At 40.0% G+C, this 20,679-nt stretch overlaps 1 protein-coding gene across 1 annotated transcript in view; it reads right to left on the reverse strand.

Moving 5' to 3' along the window:
* Positions 1-20,679, reverse strand: part of LOC131971059 (helicase ARIP4-like) — a 110,530-nt gene that overhangs the window by 76,861 nt on the left and 12,990 nt on the right. The window contains exon 2 of the mRNA XM_059332336.1: positions 3,035-3,181. Within this exon, the coding sequence (XP_059188319.1) occupies positions 3,035-3,143 (109 nt within the window). The 5' untranslated portion in view covers positions 3,144-3,181. The remainder of the gene's footprint in view (positions 1-3,034; positions 3,182-20,679) is intronic.

A 20,679-nucleotide genomic window follows, 5' to 3' on the forward strand; every position in this document is an offset into this window, starting at 1 on the left:
TATATTACACTATTTGGATTTTCGACAATTGTTATTCATTTCAATGCTAAAGATGTGTTGCAGTAATGTTTCTATTACAGCTCAGTATAAAAGCCTTCAACACATTTTGTTTTCTCTCTTCTTATCTTCATGTTTCACTGCGTGCAGGGCTTTGCACACACACACGGTGTGGAGCAGAGAGACCGGTGCAGCCAGCTGCCTGCTAACTCTAACATATTTTTATATCGATGGCACAGTTTCAATACTTTGATCAATTATTATGGTTTTAAATACCTTTTGGCCTAGGTTGTACAGATTTTATAATATGAAGCTTTTGAAGATACTCCGAGATTTTGTTTTCTCTCTTCTTATCTCTGTGTTTCAACGCGTGCGGAGCTTTGCACACACACACACGGCGTGGAGCAGAGAGACGGTTGCAGCCAGCAGCCTGCTAACTCTAAAATGTTTGTTTTTTTTCTTTAAAATTGATCAATTGTTACGGTTTTAAAGACCTTCAGGCTTAGGTTGTACAGATTTTATTGATATGAAGCATTTGAAGATGCTCCAAGAAATTACATGACAATAAGCAAAATTACCAATGTAGGCACTACTGCAGACTTTAAAGGGTAAACAAAGCCCTCATAAAAAGAATACATTGTTTGAAAAGCAAAACAGCCTACAGGGACAGGAAGAGGGTGACTGAGATGTCCTCGTGGGTCTCATTTCATTTTAGTGGCCAATTTATGTGTCCATGCAGATTCTGATGACGTCAGAGACAATCGCTCAGGGTATGTGGGTGCTTGGCTTTTATAATACACTTAAGAAAATACTATGACCAAAAAACAGACTGGGTGAGGGTATATCCACACACACCTGTACTTTTGAGGACTCTGATTTACAGAACAATATTTATACTCCCTGACTTCCCTGAATTCTAACAGCACTTTGAAGAAGTAAAGAACAGAACATTTTTTCTCTCTTTCAAGGTCTAACATCACACAGACAGAAGTCCAAGAGAACACACACACAGCTATGAGTCAATATGAAAGAAAAGCAGATTTGGAATTCAAGGACAATTATTTCTGCGGTTAATCTTTGTCTCTCACGATTGGCTGACACTTAAAAAAAGTTCAGAACCTGAGTGGTTTATGTTACTGCAAATCAACTGAAAAAGCGTTGAAGAAATGCTACTATGATGAGTTAAGGTTATAAAATGTAAGAAGTTAACAAGGAGCTTTCTGGTGCCGCTGCCCCTCCTCCCTCCATCTATCACTTCAAATCCTAAAAACTGCAGGCTTTTCTCTCTGTAATGAGATCAAAGACTGACGCCATTTAAGTTGTCCAACCCAAAGTTTAAATCTTACCTCCTACACACAAAAACACACTGCCAGAGACACACACAGTCAACTCAGCATCTAATAGAACTAATGATGATTCATGAGGTTATGTAACACATAATGGCAACAGAAGAAATGAGGAGATGAAGGAGTTTAGAGTTTGCTTCCTGAGGGAGGACAAAAGGGCAAAAGGGCTGATGTGAAGAGCTCGTCTAGTCGCACATGTGGACAATACAGCTGCTGATACAGTTTCTTTCTAAGATCTCTATTTGAAAAAAGTGTCTGTGTATGCAATTTTATCTGTCAAGCAAAATGATTGATAATATCTGTAGCTTTTGTTGAAGATCCTTTTTAATATGCAATCGCCCATAAAGTTGGAATAAAATACTTTTGATGATTGTGACAATGTGATTTCTTCTTGACAGATAACGGATATACAGATATATTGACAGGTATTGACAGATATACCTTCTCAAAACTTTACTAATTAGTCTATTTCAAACATATCACAATGAAAATGAAACCAAAATTAACAGAAGATTGTGTCTTAAAACAAAGTTATTCCAACTTTATGGGTGACTGCTTAGTAGGGAAGCTACGGCGAGCACATTTTCCAACTGGTTCATTAACTTACAGCAACATTGAAGCAACTGATTACACTCAAAATCTTACAAGAAAACTATTTCACTTTGGCACCAAATCCTCCACCACCATCATATCAGTAAACTACTCCCCCTGCGACACAACCACCAGAGCCACTCTAGACAGGCAAAACACTCACACACACACTTCTGATGCGCACATTGGAATCAATGTAGGGCCAATACAGCAGTAGCAGAAGATTTTACTTATCAGACTGTGGGTTCTGATAGAGAATTTATATCACACTGTTTGACAAATGAGTTACTGATTTTACCACTGATACGCAAAAATGAATGAAGTAGGCAATACTTGATGAAGGTGGGGTAGTGGGCAAGTAATGTTCTCAGTGAATGCCAGAACACATCGTACAAACATCAACCAACACTGTCAACATCTGTCTTCTCACCCATAAACCTCAGTGGTTTAAGGTCTTTGTGGACGTAATCACTGCTCTCCTTTTAAATACATGGTGACAGACACAAGGCACTTTCATAGTGCTGTTTCATGCCGCGGCATTTATGGCTCTGTAACGTCTCATGGGATGGCGGGATCCAGAGATCACACCAATTTTCCGCCTCCAGAGGTAGTCACAGTGGCGCAAAATTGGTGTGACTGTTGGAAGCGGCACCACTATGAAACGGCCAACCGGGCAAGGCGGAATATTTGATGTTGCACGTGATGTCTAACACACGCCTCCTACTTGGTCCGACAGTCATCAATCACTGTTCAGCAGCACAACAACTGTGGCCGCCATCACTAACTGTGCACAGAGTCTGCCGCTTATTGTAAACAAACCGGCATGCTTACTGTACATGTGGTGCCTTTGTGGGATCCCTATGAATGCCTTGAGGCGAAAAGCACGCACAGATCTTTCCAGCAATATAGCGGGACATTTGCGGGACTGCACTATGAAAGGGCCTACAGATTCAGGTATTTAGTGTGTAGTATTTGGAAACACCATATTTGTTCTAAATGAATTAAAACCAAAAAATCATGAAATAAAATGATTTAGCAAAAGCAAAATGACTTATATAAGCAATGATCATTTTAGCTAAAAATCTACCATTCTGACTCACCATGTAGCCACTCATCCTCATCATCCCCGTAGTTGTCTTCGTCACTGATGTAGCAGATCTCGCTCTCCCCCTTCCTCCCGTTCAGCCGCTCCTCCTCTTCATCAGACATCCTGACCTGCACGCTGTTGCTACCTCAGCATGGCCGCACTAAAAAAACAAAAAGGACAGGTGTGAATGAATAGATGAATGAGTACAGACACACATGAATTTTGGATGTACAGTAAATGACTTGTCTCTGTTCCACCTCTGCCATCTGTCTCCACGTGCAGACAGTTTCAAGCTTTTCTCATGAGAAGAGAGACAACAGGACGGGGAAACCCCAGGAGGGGTGTTTTTTTAATTTAGCTTGATCTTCACTCCAAAGCCCCTAACATAGTATCATAGTACGGAGAGGTTTTTCTGTATCTAACAGTACAAATGTAAAAGAGAATACACTCACAGGAGCTAAAATAATCAACATAGTATGTCGAAAAATGTCCACTTCTAGTGCAAATGGTGATACTATTGGTTTGAAATTAGTGGTGGCAGATACAGAGTGTTATGCAAAAGGAAAAAGTGTTAAAATAAAAACGTTTAGAGAGCTTGACTTTCTCTAAATGTTCAAAAACTTAAGCATAGAGCAAACAATGGCCACAAAGGTTTTGACATTGAATGTCTTATGTGGCCTGTGAACGACTCGGGGTCTTCCAAGAGGAGCTGGGACTTGTGGTTGGCGCCTGGAATATTTTGCTTAGCCTGCAGCCCTCGCGACCCAGCCCGGGATAAGCGGAAGAAAATGGATGGATGAAAGACTGTGAACCACACTGTTTGGTCATTTAAAATGTACCTTCAAATAAAGTCCTGTTGACATTGTGGGGACCACACTGCTTTTTGGTCCCTGATGAGAGATGAGTCCCCACACTGTATCTGTATGTACACATTTTTTTGTCCCCACGGCATCATTAATACAAGTACACACACCCTAAGTGTCTTTGTGTCATCACTAATATCACCAAATCCTTAAGATATATAACAAGTGAAGTGAAAGTGTGTGATTGGAATTTTATTTGTAGGATTGGGAAATCCTCTCATCTTAATTTGAGGTAACTTTTGAGGAAAATTATGTACTTTTTACTCCACTACATTGAGCTGCCAGCTTAGGTTACTTTTCAGGTAAAGATATAACATAACAAACATGTTCAATATAGTGATTACACCTCATACCAGTATATTAAGTAGTTAAAATGAGCCCTATTTTTACGAAATGAAAACGCTGCTTACATAAATGTATCAATACAAATAATCTAATAATATATTAAGAATATATAGAGCAATCTGAGTGGGTCCATTCTGCATAGCGAGTACTTTTTTTCCCCTAAAAATATTTTTTATTTTATTTTAAGTTTATAACTTAACATAAGCTTTTACATTCATGTATCTTCATTCAACTTCCATATTTTAAGATAGCTGTATTTAAAATAAAAACAAACACAACATAACACCTTGAATAGGTATGCTCCTCCTGTTAAAGAAAATGGTCATCTATATACAATTGAGTAACGTTTGTAATTGGTGTAGATTAAAACACATATATAGAAAAGCAATATGAATCTGACAAGATCGGAATCTGCACTGTCCACAAAGACTAGATAGCTACTTCTTCGTCCGTTAAATCAAAGTCTTTAATGTAGTCGATGAAAGGGCTCCATATGTCCTCAAATACATGCTGTTTAGCTTTTAATATGCAAGTTATTCTCTCTAAAGGAAGGCTTGCTAACATCTGTCTTATCCATTAGTACTTGGTCTATAAATGTTGTTCCACAATAATGCAACACATTTCTTAACATAAAGGAAACTGAAGTCTATAAATGTCCGCTCATTCCTATTATAGTTATGTTTCTCTGGGTATAAGTCAAAAAAAAAAAGTTTAGTAAAATTTGTTTTGAAATAATCTTCTCGACTATAGCTCTTACCTCTTCTCAGATCCATCGGTGTCACACATGTCCACATTAACCATTTGTACTGTATAAGTTTAATATGTGTACTGGTAGACAGTCTGAGCCTTAGCACAGGCTGCTTTCCAATCCCCATCCAAAACTTCTAATTGCAAGTCTTCCTTCCATGCATTCAACTTATACTGTGCATTTTCTGATGAATAAGATTTCAGCAACCTGTAAATTTCTTTCTTAAACTGTCATAATTTTCTCCAAGGATGAATGTGGAGGTCTAGTAAGTAAATTATTTCGATTTGCTTTAACAAAGCTTCTAAGCTGAAGGTACTTGAAAAAGTGTTTCCTGTTGAGTGAGTCTGTCGAATAAAGGTCTTGGACCATTTTAAGTCCCTTAGAGTGCCACAATTTAAACACTGCATCAGCTCTCCCTGGTACAAAACAACGATTACCCCATACTGGACTATATTGAGATAATGCATGTTGTTCCTTTAAGTAGTTTTGAACATCATACCATATCTTTAACATATGCTTTACTATTGGGTTTTTAGTTTGTTTCTTTAATCTTTTTACTGTGTCTGAGTATATGTATGAGGGAATGTAGGTATGTAGGTCGACATATGTAGTCTGTGTATTCTCTTGAGGAAAGGTAAGGCACCAAATGAGTGTGTTTGTGAAAAACAAAGGTCATGACCTCCACATGAAAAAAAACAAGCTGCAGAACAAGATGGACAGGGAAATGTAGCACACACAATGATAGAGAGCTCTCAAGAGTTTCTGGGATGCTTTTAAAGCTCCATCTCTCAGCAGCAGGAAAATTACACTCACATTACTCACAGGCTTTTCTCTGTGCCAGATAGAAACAATCATAATCTGTAGCCACAGACTGCTACCATGCCCTTCATTATCAGCTGTGGTTGGGTAAAAGCAAGGTTTTTTTGTTCTGTCATTGTTTGACAGCACTATAATTCGGTTATGTACAACAAGAATCATTATTTAAAGTGATATAGCAGAACACTAATGGACTATTCCATGGCAGTATTAAAGTAACCTCAACATTACAGACATTAAAATTGTTCTTATGCATTTTTTTCAACACAAATCACATTAATTCACCAACTCCTTCAAGTTATAGTGAATTTCCTTGGCCTACATCTACCACCATAAACAAAAATTATCGCCTTAGTTGTCTCGCTTGGTTGAAACCAAAAGCTTTGAATAATATGCACTCTCTCTCAGATGGGCCCAGACACACAGTATCACATCAAGGTTTACTCTTGATCTGCCTCCAGCTCACCTTGCATAACGTTACACAGCAGATTACACAACAGGTAGCTCCGGCCAAGTTGACTTACTGGCCCAACAGGGAGGTTGTACAAGCCTCATAAATCCAACCGAGCTAGACTTCACGGACTTCATGGCACTGAAATCTAGTAACCAAGGACCCGTTGAACTCTGATGTTCTGGTTTCCCCTAACACAGATGTGTATGAAACCGAAGGAACCAATTTAAATGGATTTCGATGTGGAAGTAGAATTCTGTAGTGTAGTTCAGATGATAGCAGCAAGTTTTAGAGCAAACTAATCACAGTGCTCTTGGCCCCCCATATTCAACAGGGTGAAATAAAAGCATGGCTCATTTTCCTGTGAAACCTGCTCAAATCAGCTCAAGGACTTTGTGGAGGGTACCCTGACCCAAGCACTGGCAATCACTGCTACAGCACTGATCCACTTCAAGACAAAATTGCTTGAATTATGGGTTAGGGAAAGAGAGAAAGAAACCAATATTTACTGTTGGTAGAGGAACGGTCGTGACCCGTAGTTTCAGTTGCTTTGTATGACCCAAACATCCGACACAACCCTCTTCTAAAAGGCCATCTTGTCGTGATACAACCCCATCACTATTTCTGTCAACACTACTAAATATATGTCCAAGGAACCGCCCGTGATCAGACCAAATTGTAGTCTTTCACAGGCAGTAGAAACTTCTGTTTTAAAGTGAAGATACTCCAAAATTGGGCAAGATTTTGGCAATGGAAAAACTGTACTGTATGTACAGTCACGGTACAAACATCCAACCAACTAGTGCTGTGTGAGCTGGACAGCAAGGAGTCAAACATAGAAATAAACTGTGCATGCGCCATGAACATAAATATGCAAATTAGTGCATTACATCATCTGGCGACTTTTAGTGGATTTTGGAGCTAGTGGCAGCTACTTTCATTGTTAATTGGACCACTGAAATTGGTTATATGCGCTGCCTGAAAATTGCAACGACTGATGAAATGATGCATATAGTTATTATATGTTGCAGTTTTGGAACGGGCAGCAGATCTAGTGTAGACAGGTAGGGTCGTGTAGAGGAACTACACGGGGTTGGTGGGAGCGGGTCTAATAAATCAGAACCGTGCAGGGCTCTGATATGGGGTCCCAAAAAGGTCTTGGATTTGCAGTAGTTGGTCGTGATAGGAAAGTTGAGACTCTTTTGGGTTCAATGAGCTTAATTGTATTAATGTTTAATGATCAGCATCCTTTCAATTGCAGTGAGAGCATTTTTTTTTTTTATCTTGACCTCAATGTCTAAAATAGCCTGCTGTGACCTCTGGGATAATTACGGCATCTTGAAACTTTGCAACCACAAATTAGAGACATAGGGCATTCAATGAATGTATGTTTTATAGTGACAATAAGGGAGTTTCTTAGCAGGAGGGATCTTTTGACCATTTCTATCAATTCTCCAGTGTTCATAAATAGTATTTTGAGCCAATTTTGAGGCTCCAAAATGGTAGTACACAAACCAATGGTGTAGCTATAAAAGAAATGTTTGTGAAGTCAGTCTATGAATAGATTCAGCAGTTGTTAAGCCCTTTAATTCTAAACCAAAAATGGTAATGCTTGAAGAAAATAATCAGAATCAGTCATAATCAGAATACAATAAGATAAAAAGTTATTAGGATTCATCCTCTGGGGACCATGACTGTCCTTTCAAAATGTCTTCAATCCACTGAATAGTTATTGAGATAAATCAGTCCAGGCAGGTTGATTACCCATCTGCTGGGTGGTTCTTTAAAAAGCCCACAAGCATCAAAGAGCGAAACAGTGTTACCACAATATCAACCACAGAACACACTGCTGAGAAAGTGCACTACAGTACGTTTTGGCTGCAGATTTTGGCTGTAAAGGCCTTTATGTGTGCCTGTTACTTGTGAGCATACTGTTTAGGCATCCAAGATTGCCAGTGAAAGCCAGACAGAGTTACTATCTTATACCCCTTTTCAACCAATGCGAACCTAGTTCTGCTGGTGCTGGTTCACAGTTGGTTCAACTTGTGAACCTTTTTGCTTTTCCACAGGCTCAAGAGCCACGTCGATACGTCACTGTATACATCTGGAACGAAATTGGAATAAAATTTTAAAATACACTTTTCCCTCTAGTCAGCCACTACGGGTGTGGCTTGGGAGAGAGGATCTGCCCAACTTAACCGGTTAGCGGCTCAGAAATGACCTGCCTCGGGTAAGTAAATGGTAAATGGACCTGCACTTATATAGCGCTTTTCTAGTCGCTTTGCAACCACTCAAAGCACTTTACACTACAGACTGTGCTCATTCACCCTTTCACACACACATTCATACTGGTGGCAAAGCTACCCTAAACGGTCCCACCTGCCACCATTGGGAATTCATTCACACACCGATGGTTCAGTATCTTGCTCAAGGATACTTCGGCATGTAGGCTGCGACGGTCAGGGATCGAACCACCAACCCTTTGGTTGGGGGCCAACCGACTCTACCGACTGAGCCACAGCGGCTGTGGTAAGTACTGTCTGAGACGCTACTGAGCAGCAATTTCGCGCATGCCTGATTCATTTGCAGACTGGTGAAAACTGGACGCTGAGGGGTTAACAGTTTGCTGACTGTAGCTGGGAGAGACCGCTGCGGGAGGACTGGGCCACTTGTGAGTCCTTTGGGACGGCGCCTGCTACTCGTTAAGAAGAGTAGGAACGTGTCTCCAAAAGTCTCCAATAATACCAGAAAAAGTTGCTAGATTTGTCGCTAGCCGCTTTTTTGAAATAGAGTTGCTAGAGGGGTCTGAATAGTCGCTAAATATTCGACTCCGTTGGTTCGCCGCTACAAAAGTACCTGAATGGGAACAGAGGCCGAGGGGAACTAACTAGTGGGCGTAGCCAAAACACTCAGCCACTTTCCAAAAAGTACTCAGAAAGTACTCAGTTGAAACACGCTTACTCCCACCCCCAGCCCCTAACGTAAGTGGTTCGTGGTTCGAGACCAATAAAGAGTTGATGCTGCTCTGGAACCAGTTTTCCCGGCCGAGAGCCGGTAACTGGCCCTGAAATTGGCTTGATCGCAAAGGGGTATGAGTGAAGATGTGGAAAAACCTGTTGTCAAGAAGTCCTGTAGACTGCATGACCATATACAATATGTTGAAATATATTATTTGCATTTGAAAAAGAAACAGAGCAACCTTCAAGACACTGTTCATACTCTGACCTGTTAATAATCTGACCTTGTACTTTCCTAGAAGTAGCCTGACTTGAACTATAGTCAAACATTGGTCACATGAAACTGCTGCAGACATACTGCACAGCTTGTTATTAGCCTACATAACTTGGCAGTCCCATCCAGGCAAGAAATACTTGATTCATTGCCATCAGGTTTTATGTAACTTTATATACCAGAGGAAATCGGGCCAAATGGTTAAGTTCATGTCAGGCCTTCAGGCTGTAAAATAACAGTTATATAACATACAGTATATGTTTGTGCAGCTCCGTGTTTTTCCAGTATATAGGTCTGGCTCTTGTTTTATTTCTTCTTACCTGACACAACCTTTTTTAACTAGCTGGGGTTGGACATGAGGCATTAACACCTGTGCAATACAATGTAATCCAATGCAACAGAACTGCAAAAACGTTGTGAAGATTGTGTTCAGTGTTTCTCAAGACTGTATTGATTCATTTGTATGACAGATGTCCATTGAGTGTGCAAAATAACACAAACACATTGAAATGTAATAAGTATAAATTCTTGACAGTTCCAAAAAGAGGCTTCAGGTTTATCGAATGGTTGTTGCAATTGACTGCATGGTACCGTTCTGTGCAGGTGTTTGTCTTGTTATGTCCATAAAACCTCATTTAGAAGCTTCTCTACAAACATCACAATGTGTTGCATTTGGCTTTGCACGGATCTGATAATCTCCACAGGGTGCATCATGGGTAAATCTTGACAGTTAACACAATTTAGAGTTAAATGACAAGAAGAGAATTTAGGTAATTTCTGACAGAGCACTATCAGTTTGTTTACATGTTTTCAGAATTGAAACCTAGTGCCTTTAAAACTGAACCTGGGCACGTTTAAAATTTAAATGCATCTGTTGTTCACAGTACAACACAAACAACACAAGCAGTTTTCCACCTTTCATTGTTAACAAAGCATTAATTTGATCACCGATTCCTCACATTAATGACTGATGGTACCTCTATTAGGGAGCAGAGACATTAAAGTGAAATTTCGTCAAGAGATACTGCGAGTACAGATGTTTTAACTGACATCAAAAATTTTACATTAGACCTTATTCAATAAAATTTCTAAAAATGCCATATCCCCTTTGCACCTGTCATCAGTGTGGCTTCAGTGTGGCTGTCTGCGAGAAGTTGTAATAAATTGACTTTTTATCCAATTTAAAGCAACATTTTCACATTACACTTTTTGTACTTTGGTTGTCGAATGGCTATTTTGGAGTCATGCAGCTGACAAACGGTCTACCGTAAACTAACTAAAATTTAAAGTGCAGATGGTGTGTCCGCAGTCCTTGAAGCATGTTGTTTCAGATCAGTCAGTCCACCATGGGCTATGGAAAAAGAGCACCGGCACACCGTGCAGTGTGCTTTATAGATGTTATCACGCACTTTTCCCCACCCAGGTGTTTCCTTTTTCCCATTCCTCAGTATTTTTGCATCCTTTTCTGTTTTTTTCTCGGCGGAGTACTAGTGGCATTGCTGCTCGAAGGTGTATCGCCCCGTAAAGCAGTGTCGGTGTCTGTGTCAGTTGTAACCTACGCATGCTGCTTTGTTGTCTTCTGCCATCTTCTCCTCGACCAATGGGATGAGCGTATTCTGTATAGTCATACTCGTGTGTGAATATGCTGTCAGCTCACAGAGCAGGATGGGGCCTGGGAACAAGTTTACCGTAAGTTTACAGATAAAGCGCCCATTTTTCATTGGCATTTTCTGACTATTTTTTGACTGTCACAATAATATGGGACAAAGTGCATCCCTCTTCAACCACAATACAGGATGGGTGCTTTTGTTTCTAAATAGGGGACGATTACGTTTTTCAAGGGACCGTTGGCAACCGTAACCCAATACCATTTTACAGCTATCCAATGCTATAAATTGCTTCCACATATATAAGGGATTCACAGGAAAACATTTGTGCACATACTGGAAGTAATGCAGGTGCATGTGCGCATATCATGTTAACATTTTGTTGTCAGTCGACTTTGTTGACTAAAAAAAAAAACTGCAGCAGCGGGAGAGGAACCGATAAGACTTTTTCAATATGCACAGAAAGAGATTTGTGCTGAAGTAGCTACCATAAACTTACAAAAACATTCAAACTCTTTAAACTCTCTAAAAATACTTTCATAGGGAACGATGAAAACCATCCATGTTATACACCCCACACCATCTTACCTTACATAACCTCAGACAGCGGGCCAAGAGGGTGTTCCAAGGACGTCTAATTCAGCCAACATTGCATTGTGGCGTACAGCATTGCTTTTGGCTGGGCCAGACCGAGTGAGAAGCAATTTAAATTCAGTGAATATGGAAACGGGATGCTGATGAGGGCAAAATATAAAAAGCACAGACGGGGGAATAAAAATAAAAAGAGGGAGGCATGAAGGATGATGGGGGAGATGGATAAAGACAAGGGGGAGGGGGTGTATGGAGGGGTAAGGGGGAGGGGAGCAGTCTGGTCTGTCTGCTGTCCTTAAAAAAAAACACCCTTATGACCGGGGGTGGGGGGGTCTCGTAAAAATTAGGACAACACTGTAGCCTGAAAGAGTATAACATCATGTGGAATCTCCTCCCAAAATGAGTAGTAAATCTCCAGACTCATGGACATAACAGCTGAAACTACACTGTCGGAATGATTTTAGGTGAATTTTTTTTGTGAAATCATCAATAAAAAATGTATGTGCAAACAATCTAGAAAGGCAATATTTCAAAGTAATACATTGTTTTGAATCATGTATAGTAAAAGGACAATCACATTAAAGAGGAATTAAGTGATTGAGAAAATGTTGAAAAATCTTTGAACAATCAATAAAAAAAGTCAATTTTCATTCCAGCTCATAAAATGACTACATCGGCCACCATATCGGTTATTGATACATTTTCCTTCTCTAAAAGCCATATATCGGTCTCAACAATCCCATATCAGTTGGGGTCTATAATAGACTAAATTCTATGATTAGGCCTATTATTGCTTGTGCATTTTTTTTATGTAATCCAAACACCTTTTTAAAAGGTCTTACTGAGCAACTGCCTCAACCGCACCTCTTTACGAAGGTTTGAGAATTTTACTAGATCTCCTCTAAGCTAGGACTCCTTGACTAGACTTTCTTTAGGCTAAATTTGGAACTCTCCAGGTTTATTATTCTGACTGTCTAAATACGGCCCCAGCGTCTTAACCGGACACCAGTAGGCACAGGGAGACTGCAATGATTATAACTGTCTTCTATAGGGTTAGACAGTATGATGTTTTTTTCTATTTAGACTGCACACCAAAACACAACTGCTAATTGCAATCATTATTTAGTTTAAAAATAAAATTGAATTACCACACAGGGCAGTACGTTTCCGATTGTGAAACTATGCATTGTATAACTAACTGTACATAAAGGCCAAAGCTTATGACCGCATTGTTGATCTCCAGAGTCCTTTCACCTTCCCTTCAACCCTCCCACTCCAGCCAGAACAAACAATTGGCCTGCGGGAAAGTCTGACATTTTTTATTTTGAAATAAAGTCATGTGATCTGCTGTCAGTGTGATGAGTTTATTCCAAGAAAACAAACAATACGGTGCTTTGTGTTCAAAATGTTGCATTTCTTGTCTTAGAAATTATATAATACATAAAATATCACAAACAACCCTAACAGGTTGTGGTAAAACAAATGTGTTCTCACACAGAAGTGTGGCCAGCTGAGGGTTTAATGGACACTTCACATATGCACCCACAGACAAACACACCATGTAATTATCTTTTTACCTTCTAGACGCCCCTGACAGAGAGAGAGAGAGAGAGAAATAAAAAAACAAATGATAAATGAGGGGGGCAGTAAGAAGACAGCTGCTTGCATAAGCTGCCTTACATAAGATCTGGCTAATAATGCCACTGTTCGGCTTACTAGAAAAATTTTTTTACAAGACGTATGCCAGGATGCAAGGACATTGTACACACACACACACACACACACACACACACACACACACACACACACACACACACCATTTCATAATTTCCCACCCTCTTTTTCACAAAGCTTGAAATCACTGCACAGTTTCTGTTCTCAACTCCACCTCTCCCTCTCACACACAGACACATTTGTATCCAACAACCTCAATGATATAATGAATTCCCTTGCTTTACTTTTCTTTTACTACTTTCTGTACTTTGGGTTTACATGTCAGCAGAGTTGAACAGCATGTACCAGCGGGTCATTATAAAACCTGCAGGAGCTCAAAGCAGATTTAAACGAGGGAGGAGACCAACAGAAAGAGAGCGGTGGGGGTGAGGCTGAAACATTTTAAGCCAATGTGAAATTTCTAAAACTGCAGTTCCTTAAATGGCCACTTGAGAGTGAGTCAATTCCCACAGACCCACCATGTTAAAATGCCCAACTCTATAAATCAAATAAATGCTTACAGCCCAGTGCAAAACAGTTGTGGTCTCTCTAACTAATCACCTCATTTGTGACAGAATTTTTATACAACTGATCCATTTAAATTGCATTAAGGCTGAATTCTGCATAATTAAGAGCATGCCCACATATACTTCTCTACGACCAACGCAAATCTAGTTCTTTGGCTGGAGTTGTGCTGGTTCACAGTTGGTTCAACTTGGGAACCGTCTCAGGACCTGTTTGCTTTACCACATGTTTTAGTTGGTCCTGTTTGAAGTGATAATCCCGCCCCTATTCCCTGATGTAAGTGGTTTGAGACCAGCAAAGACTTGGTGCGGCTCTGGAACCAGTTTTCATGGCTGAGAGCCAGTTCTTTGACAGTCAAAAAGCGAGGAACTGGTTCAAGATTAGGGCACCGGCTCTGAACCAGCCCTGGAAATACTCTGGTTTGAAAAGGGGTATTAGGGTGACAGGTGGGTGCCGTCACAGGTGCAGTGTTTCACCAACCAGGCTGAGTGACTGGGGATTTCCACCGGACGCGTTACAGCAGCAGCACGTCTCCACAGCGTTTTTGCTGCGTCTGTCAATTCACACCGGGCGCGTTACAGCAGCAGCACGTCAGCTTAGCGAGCCGGCCGTATACACGTGAGATAACGAGATCACGCGATAATCCTGACCATACGGGAGATCGCAAGATCCCGTGATAAACTTTAAACTCTATTTATACAGTCTATGGATAAACTGTGTGTATAAAGTAAACAACAACAACAAAAAACAACTTACTTTGCTTCTCTGAGGTGAAAGATATGTTGATCTGACCATCTATCCTTATAAAAACAATATGTTATGTCATAAATGATTGTATGATGTTCCACTTCAACAATCAGTCTCTTGTCGTCCGTGTCGCCGATCCTCTGAGACCCTTTGATTGATTGATTGCCGATCTGGTGCCCCGGTCATGACATAATGTTGATGTGAAGTAGTTTTTGCTGCATGAACTGCGTATTGTGTTTTATTTTGAAAGGGGCGGAAGTGTTTTACGCTGACTCTGAGTCGGACTTCCTGTCTGGTGCGATCTGCTCTGTTGAGATTCACGCGATTTGGCAGCGTCTCGCGGAGAAATAGAAGTCCTACCTAATGCTCGCGTAGAGACGCTGACGCGACGCTGCAGTAACGTTACGCTACGCGCCCGGTGGAAATGCTCTCATTGATTAGAGTGTTGCCTATTTGCAACGTCATACGCGACGCTGATATTACGCTGCAGTAACGCGCCCGGTGGAAATCAGCCTTTAGGCATGTCAGGCACTGCAACAGCCGAAGCCACAACACCATGCTTCACAATGGCTCTTTAGAAACATATTGGTGACATCATAGTGACTACATCCATGTCTTATACAGTATATGTCCTGAATCAAGTCAAACTCCTACATAGTGAGTTGTCATGATCTGTTCAAGTCCACCTTGACATTAGACAATAAATATGACTGCTAACCGTGCCAACACTACCATGCCATGTTTTAATTTGAACAAAAGCTACAGAGCCAGAAAATGAACAAAAACTAAACAGATCTCAGTAGATTAAATTGTCTTGAGACATTGTCCCTTAATTTGACTACTAACAGCAGATCAGTTTCCTTCAACCATCTGATGATGCACTACACCTCTGTCACTGGCCTCTGCACCGCCCTTTTTCCAAAATGCAGGCTATTTGTAAGAATAATGCTTCCCTTTGCGGCTCTGAAAATGGATATTGTATAACACCTTGCTTTTATATGGGACCAGCTTGCAGACTTAGAAGATTTGCACCACATCCCTTTTGCTTGTGTAACAGAATTACACAATACTGAAGGCTGGTGATGGTGCTAGGGGGGAGGGGGTTAACAAATCCAGTCAGGTTGCTCTCATTCAAAGGCAACATGACGCACACATGCTGATCAAATACACACTGCAATTGCATTTGCTGAATACTAGTAGTGTGAGGTGAAAACGTAAAAAAGAAGAGTTCATGTTTTTGCTTTACTGACTAGACTTCAAGTGATTATGATTATTTTCAGTACAAGTGTTTTCGCAATTAATCTAAAACAAAAAACATGGATATCAATCAAGGTCATCAACCTAAAAACATTTTGATGCCTCTTTGGGAAGTTTAACTTGCAGCAGCTTTCCAAAGAGTTATGACTTAATTTTTCTTTTACTCTTTTTTGGTGCCGTTTCATCACTACTCACAATTTATTTTAACATTTTCAATGTGTGAGCAGCCTCTCCATTTTATTTGTGCACTTCATTGTGGGAAAACAGTGTCCAGTGACAGCTACTTTAATATGAACTGTATACTTTGTCTGATTATAGTGTTCTCTTGTCACACACACACCACAGAATAAAAGCCGCCCTAGAATCACTTTGTGAAGCAGGGCACATTTTTAGTCATCTCAACTAATTATTTGACTAATTGTTAATATTCTTTAAAAACTGTGCCCAAGCTCAGAGGAAGAAATATATATTTTTATTTACTGTCTTCCTTTCATGTTTCTTGTTGAATTTGAAGCATTTCATTTTGTTTGCATCATGTTACAACATTTAAATGAGCGTGTCTAAAATAGGCCACTGTCAAACCAACAGTGTCTGACCTGTAACATATTCCTGTAACACCTGCAGCCTGCTCATTCTAATTTGGACCTCAGACTGCTCACATACACCGACTGATTTTCTAATTCTGTCTCTGAACCTATAAATACCTCTAACAAGAACAAGTTTATTCAGGATTAGCCTCCATTTAATGCTTTGGCCTAGAGGTCTCGCTCAAATTAGGGACCTGGATCGGTGAACAATGCTGACCTGCAGTGACTAGCTTCACAGGATATTTTTAAACAGGGCAAACCCTCGGGCCAATCCCACCTGGGTGTCATATATAATCCCCACCCACCTGTGGGCCCATTGACCCTGCTGCATACCAGTTTCACAAAGAAAACAAGGAGAAACTCACACCCGTCAGTGATCTTATCTATTTTTGGGAAGCTTTTAGACACCATACATTCTATAAAATGTTTAGTTAATTTTCCTTCTGATGTCTGCACAGAATCAGATGAAAGGAATTACCACTTCATTAATGCAGCAGCTCACACACTTAGTCGATACCTGCAGAGTCCATGTAGGTTAACTGGGAGGGGTCGAGAGGCAGTGAGGGAGGGATCAGAAATTATTGAGCCAACATGATGTCTGATTGGATGCTGCTGGCTGTTCTCCAGCCAATCAGTGCAGGTTTAGAGGGTTCATTGGGGTTGTTGGGTTCACATGGGGACATGGGAGGGGAAGGGTCTCCTCTGCTTAACCCTATGCAAACCACAGGAGGAGGTGGCGGCCAATACAAAATTGCTGGAAAAACAGTTTGACGCTTATGGTAAAAAAATTGAAACATAAAATTAATAGCAAAACAGTTTATTTCCGCTACAGTTCACAAGATGGTGTCAAATGTAACTTTAGAGTAATCAATTATATGTTTTATTCTAGGTCATAGCCACAAATGCCGATCATTTTTCTTTACAGGGATCAATTTTCCTCCACTATCACGGCCTTTAGACGGATTATTTTTTTCAACCATGTGGGCAAGCCAGCAAATGTTCATCAGAAGAAGAAAAAATCCAATCTTAGATTTTCCCATCTGTCTCTGCCAACTTTTATCTCCTCTCTCAGGTTTATCAGACACATTTAACAGCAAAAGGGGATGTGATCCAGCAGGTAAAACCAAGTGTGAAAGACAAGACTATTCATCAAAAATATGGTGCAGAATAAGTTATGTCAAGAGATGGATTGATTATAAAAACAAAAAAACAACAAAATGTGATAAAACTTTGAGCTGAGTTACACATGAGCTCTCTGAACCACACCCAATATATGTTTTCTTTAAAAGATTGCCAAAAATACAGTTTATCCAAGAAAGAAAACAGTTTCCGTTAGAAAGCTTAAAATTGGGATATTTCTATCAAAATCAATTCACTCTACATTTGTCATTTAAAACATTAACAAGAATAAACCAGTTGGAGTAACTAGATCCCGTTAAAGCATTCAATTCTGAGCTGATCAGCGCAACTGGGATTGATTTTGCTGAGATGAACGGTCACGTGACAAATATATGAAAATCTGACTTAACAGCTTGCATTGCATTTTAAATTTTTGAAACAATGTTTGTCAATATAAGGGTTTTATTTTTCACAAGAGACATTTTTAAGTTGTCACACTTCTAGTGATGATTGTGCTGATTCCATAAAGGTAGAGGACTTATACGTATATTGCAGTAAAATACAAGGCCACTGCGAGTAAAATGTAAAAAAAAAAAAGCACAAAAAAATGCCCTAAAACGGCTTGGGGTACAGAGGTCATATGTTTTAGAACTCTGCCTACTCAGAAAGCTGATGATTTCATGGTTTGAAGCAGCTGTGTTGGAGCACAGATAGATCTAAAACAAGCAAGGAAAACTTCAGGGGCACGTTCAGCCCTACAAAATGTAGCAAATCGTGTATTTAAACAGAAAAAGTGGTGCACTGAACGTCCTGTTGTGTTATGCAGGTGCTGACTTTTTGATAGGCGGGTCTCATAAAAGAAATGTTGTGAACAGTTTGCATCAAGCAAGTATTGAGGTTTTCACGGCTGAAAACCGTAGCATACTCGTAGCGGTGCACACTGTTTTGAGAGTGAAGTGCCCCAGGAGAGGTTTAGGGAACACTGGATTAGCAGATTAAGAGAAAATGTAACTGACAACATCTCTCTGAGTATATTTTAATGCAAACTGATCTCTGCTGGTATGGCTGTGGACATGTGGGAACTTTGATTTATATTTTGTGGCACTGACCTGCAGTCACATCCTTTTTGACAGAAGTTTTCTATTTAATTTTAGCAATATTGAAAAAAATAAGACAGGAAAAACAGTAGGCTTTGTCTTTCTGGCTTTTAAAAGGATGATTTTGTTAAATTGGAAGATTCATAAGCAGCACTATATGAGTTTACTGTGAAAACTTGGGTCCCCCATTCAGATTAAGCATACATTTTTATAATGAAATTAACAATTAATGGTGAGGTATTGTACTGTAACCCCCCTCCTATGTTTTGTGTCGTTCCACAATTTGGTACTCATTAGCATTGTTTTGTTTGTTATCTCTCTTTTTTATGTTTATATCATGTAAATATTAAATAAATTATTAAGAATGAATGAAATTAGCTTTCCAAATGCATAGATGTGATGCTTTTGTCGGTTTTATGTCATTTTAAACTTTTCTTTTTTAACTGCTGGTTGGACATAAGAAGAAATTAACCTTAATCAACTGCTCAATTGATGATATAAAATAATCATTAAACACAGTCCCTTCTTTTACATGCATTAAACATTAGATTAAATTGTGTTATATTAAGATTTAAGACTCGACCTCACTTTACCATGCAGAACCAATTAGCTACCTCATTACTCAAAACTGTGACTTGTGTATCTGCACTGACCCTTTCTGAGGTTAATCATTAATGGGATGAAAACAAAGTCTGCAGAGTTAAATAAGTATGTCTCAGCAGTTATCAGAGCTAAGCAAGTGCACGTGAATAAGAAGAAAAAAACTTTTGGGGCCGTTGCTCTATCAATACATTTATGTGGCAACACATGCAGAAGCCACAGATGCAACAGACTCTGGACTACCTGCAAGTATTACATATTTAATCTCCTGTATTGTGGTACAGCTACACTGCTTCACCCATAGGAACATAGAAACATCTGGCATCAACAATTGAGGACAGATGAGTGAGTTAACATTTTCCCAATCAGTTTGGATGCTATAAAATAACTATCACTATTATCCCTTTTTGATTAGGCAGTTCCAGGGCTGGTTCGGAGCTGGTGTTGAACTAGTTCCTCACTTTTCTTCAGCCAAAGAACCAGCCATGGTCTGGAACCACAACCCACTTATGTCAGGGGCTGGGGGTGGGATTATCGTGGCCAACAAGACCAACTAAAATGTGTATCATTCTTTTTATTTTATTTGTTTAACTGTAGTGTGATTGATACAGGCTCGGGTTAGCATTAGCGGGCTAGTGTTAGCTTTCAACAAATTCTAACATTAACATCTTACGTTCAGTGTTAATAAGAACGTAATCTCCGTCCATAGCATTCAAGACGAGTAGAACAAATGTGTTGTACATGTTGTGTTTGGATGCCAGGGTAGTCTCGTTAAGCCAGGACCAACATTTGCAAAGAGACGATGTAGTCTGCCATTTTTGTTTTTATGCCTGCTGAGAGAGCGGAGACCAGTGTTGCCAACTCCTCAGTAAGGAAAGTAGTTTGTCTATTGACTGTCCTAAAAGTCGCTGGAAGTCGCTAAATGATGTCATCACCAAATGTGCATAATTTACCATGTGCATGTACTTGTAATGGACGCTGTAGGAGAGAGGAATAACGTTGTGGGAAAGACAAAAAGTGAGTAAAAACACCCTAAATATGTTTAGGACTGTGCACTGTCTTCTGTCACAATTCCAAGCCTCCTCCTTTATCCAGCCGCGGAACAGGCAAAAGTGACCCAAAAGAGACCGACTGTAAACCAGCCAGCGGCGACTTCGCGCATGCACGATTTGCAGACTGGACACCGAGGGGTTAACATCCCCTGCTCTGTCACTGCAGCTGGGAGAGACTGCTGCGGTAGGACTATGCTGCTTGTGAGTGCTTTGGGACAAGGCAGGGAAGCCGACAGCCCCCACTGCTCATTAATAATAGTAGGAACAAGTCTCCAAAATTCTACGATAACACCACAAAAAGTCGCTGGA

Source organism: Centropristis striata, chromosome 5, assembly GCF_030273125.1.
Source record: "Centropristis striata isolate RG_2023a ecotype Rhode Island chromosome 5, C.striata_1.0, whole genome shotgun sequence".
NCBI classification, from domain to species: Eukaryota; Metazoa; Chordata; class Actinopteri; order Perciformes; family Serranidae; genus Centropristis; species Centropristis striata.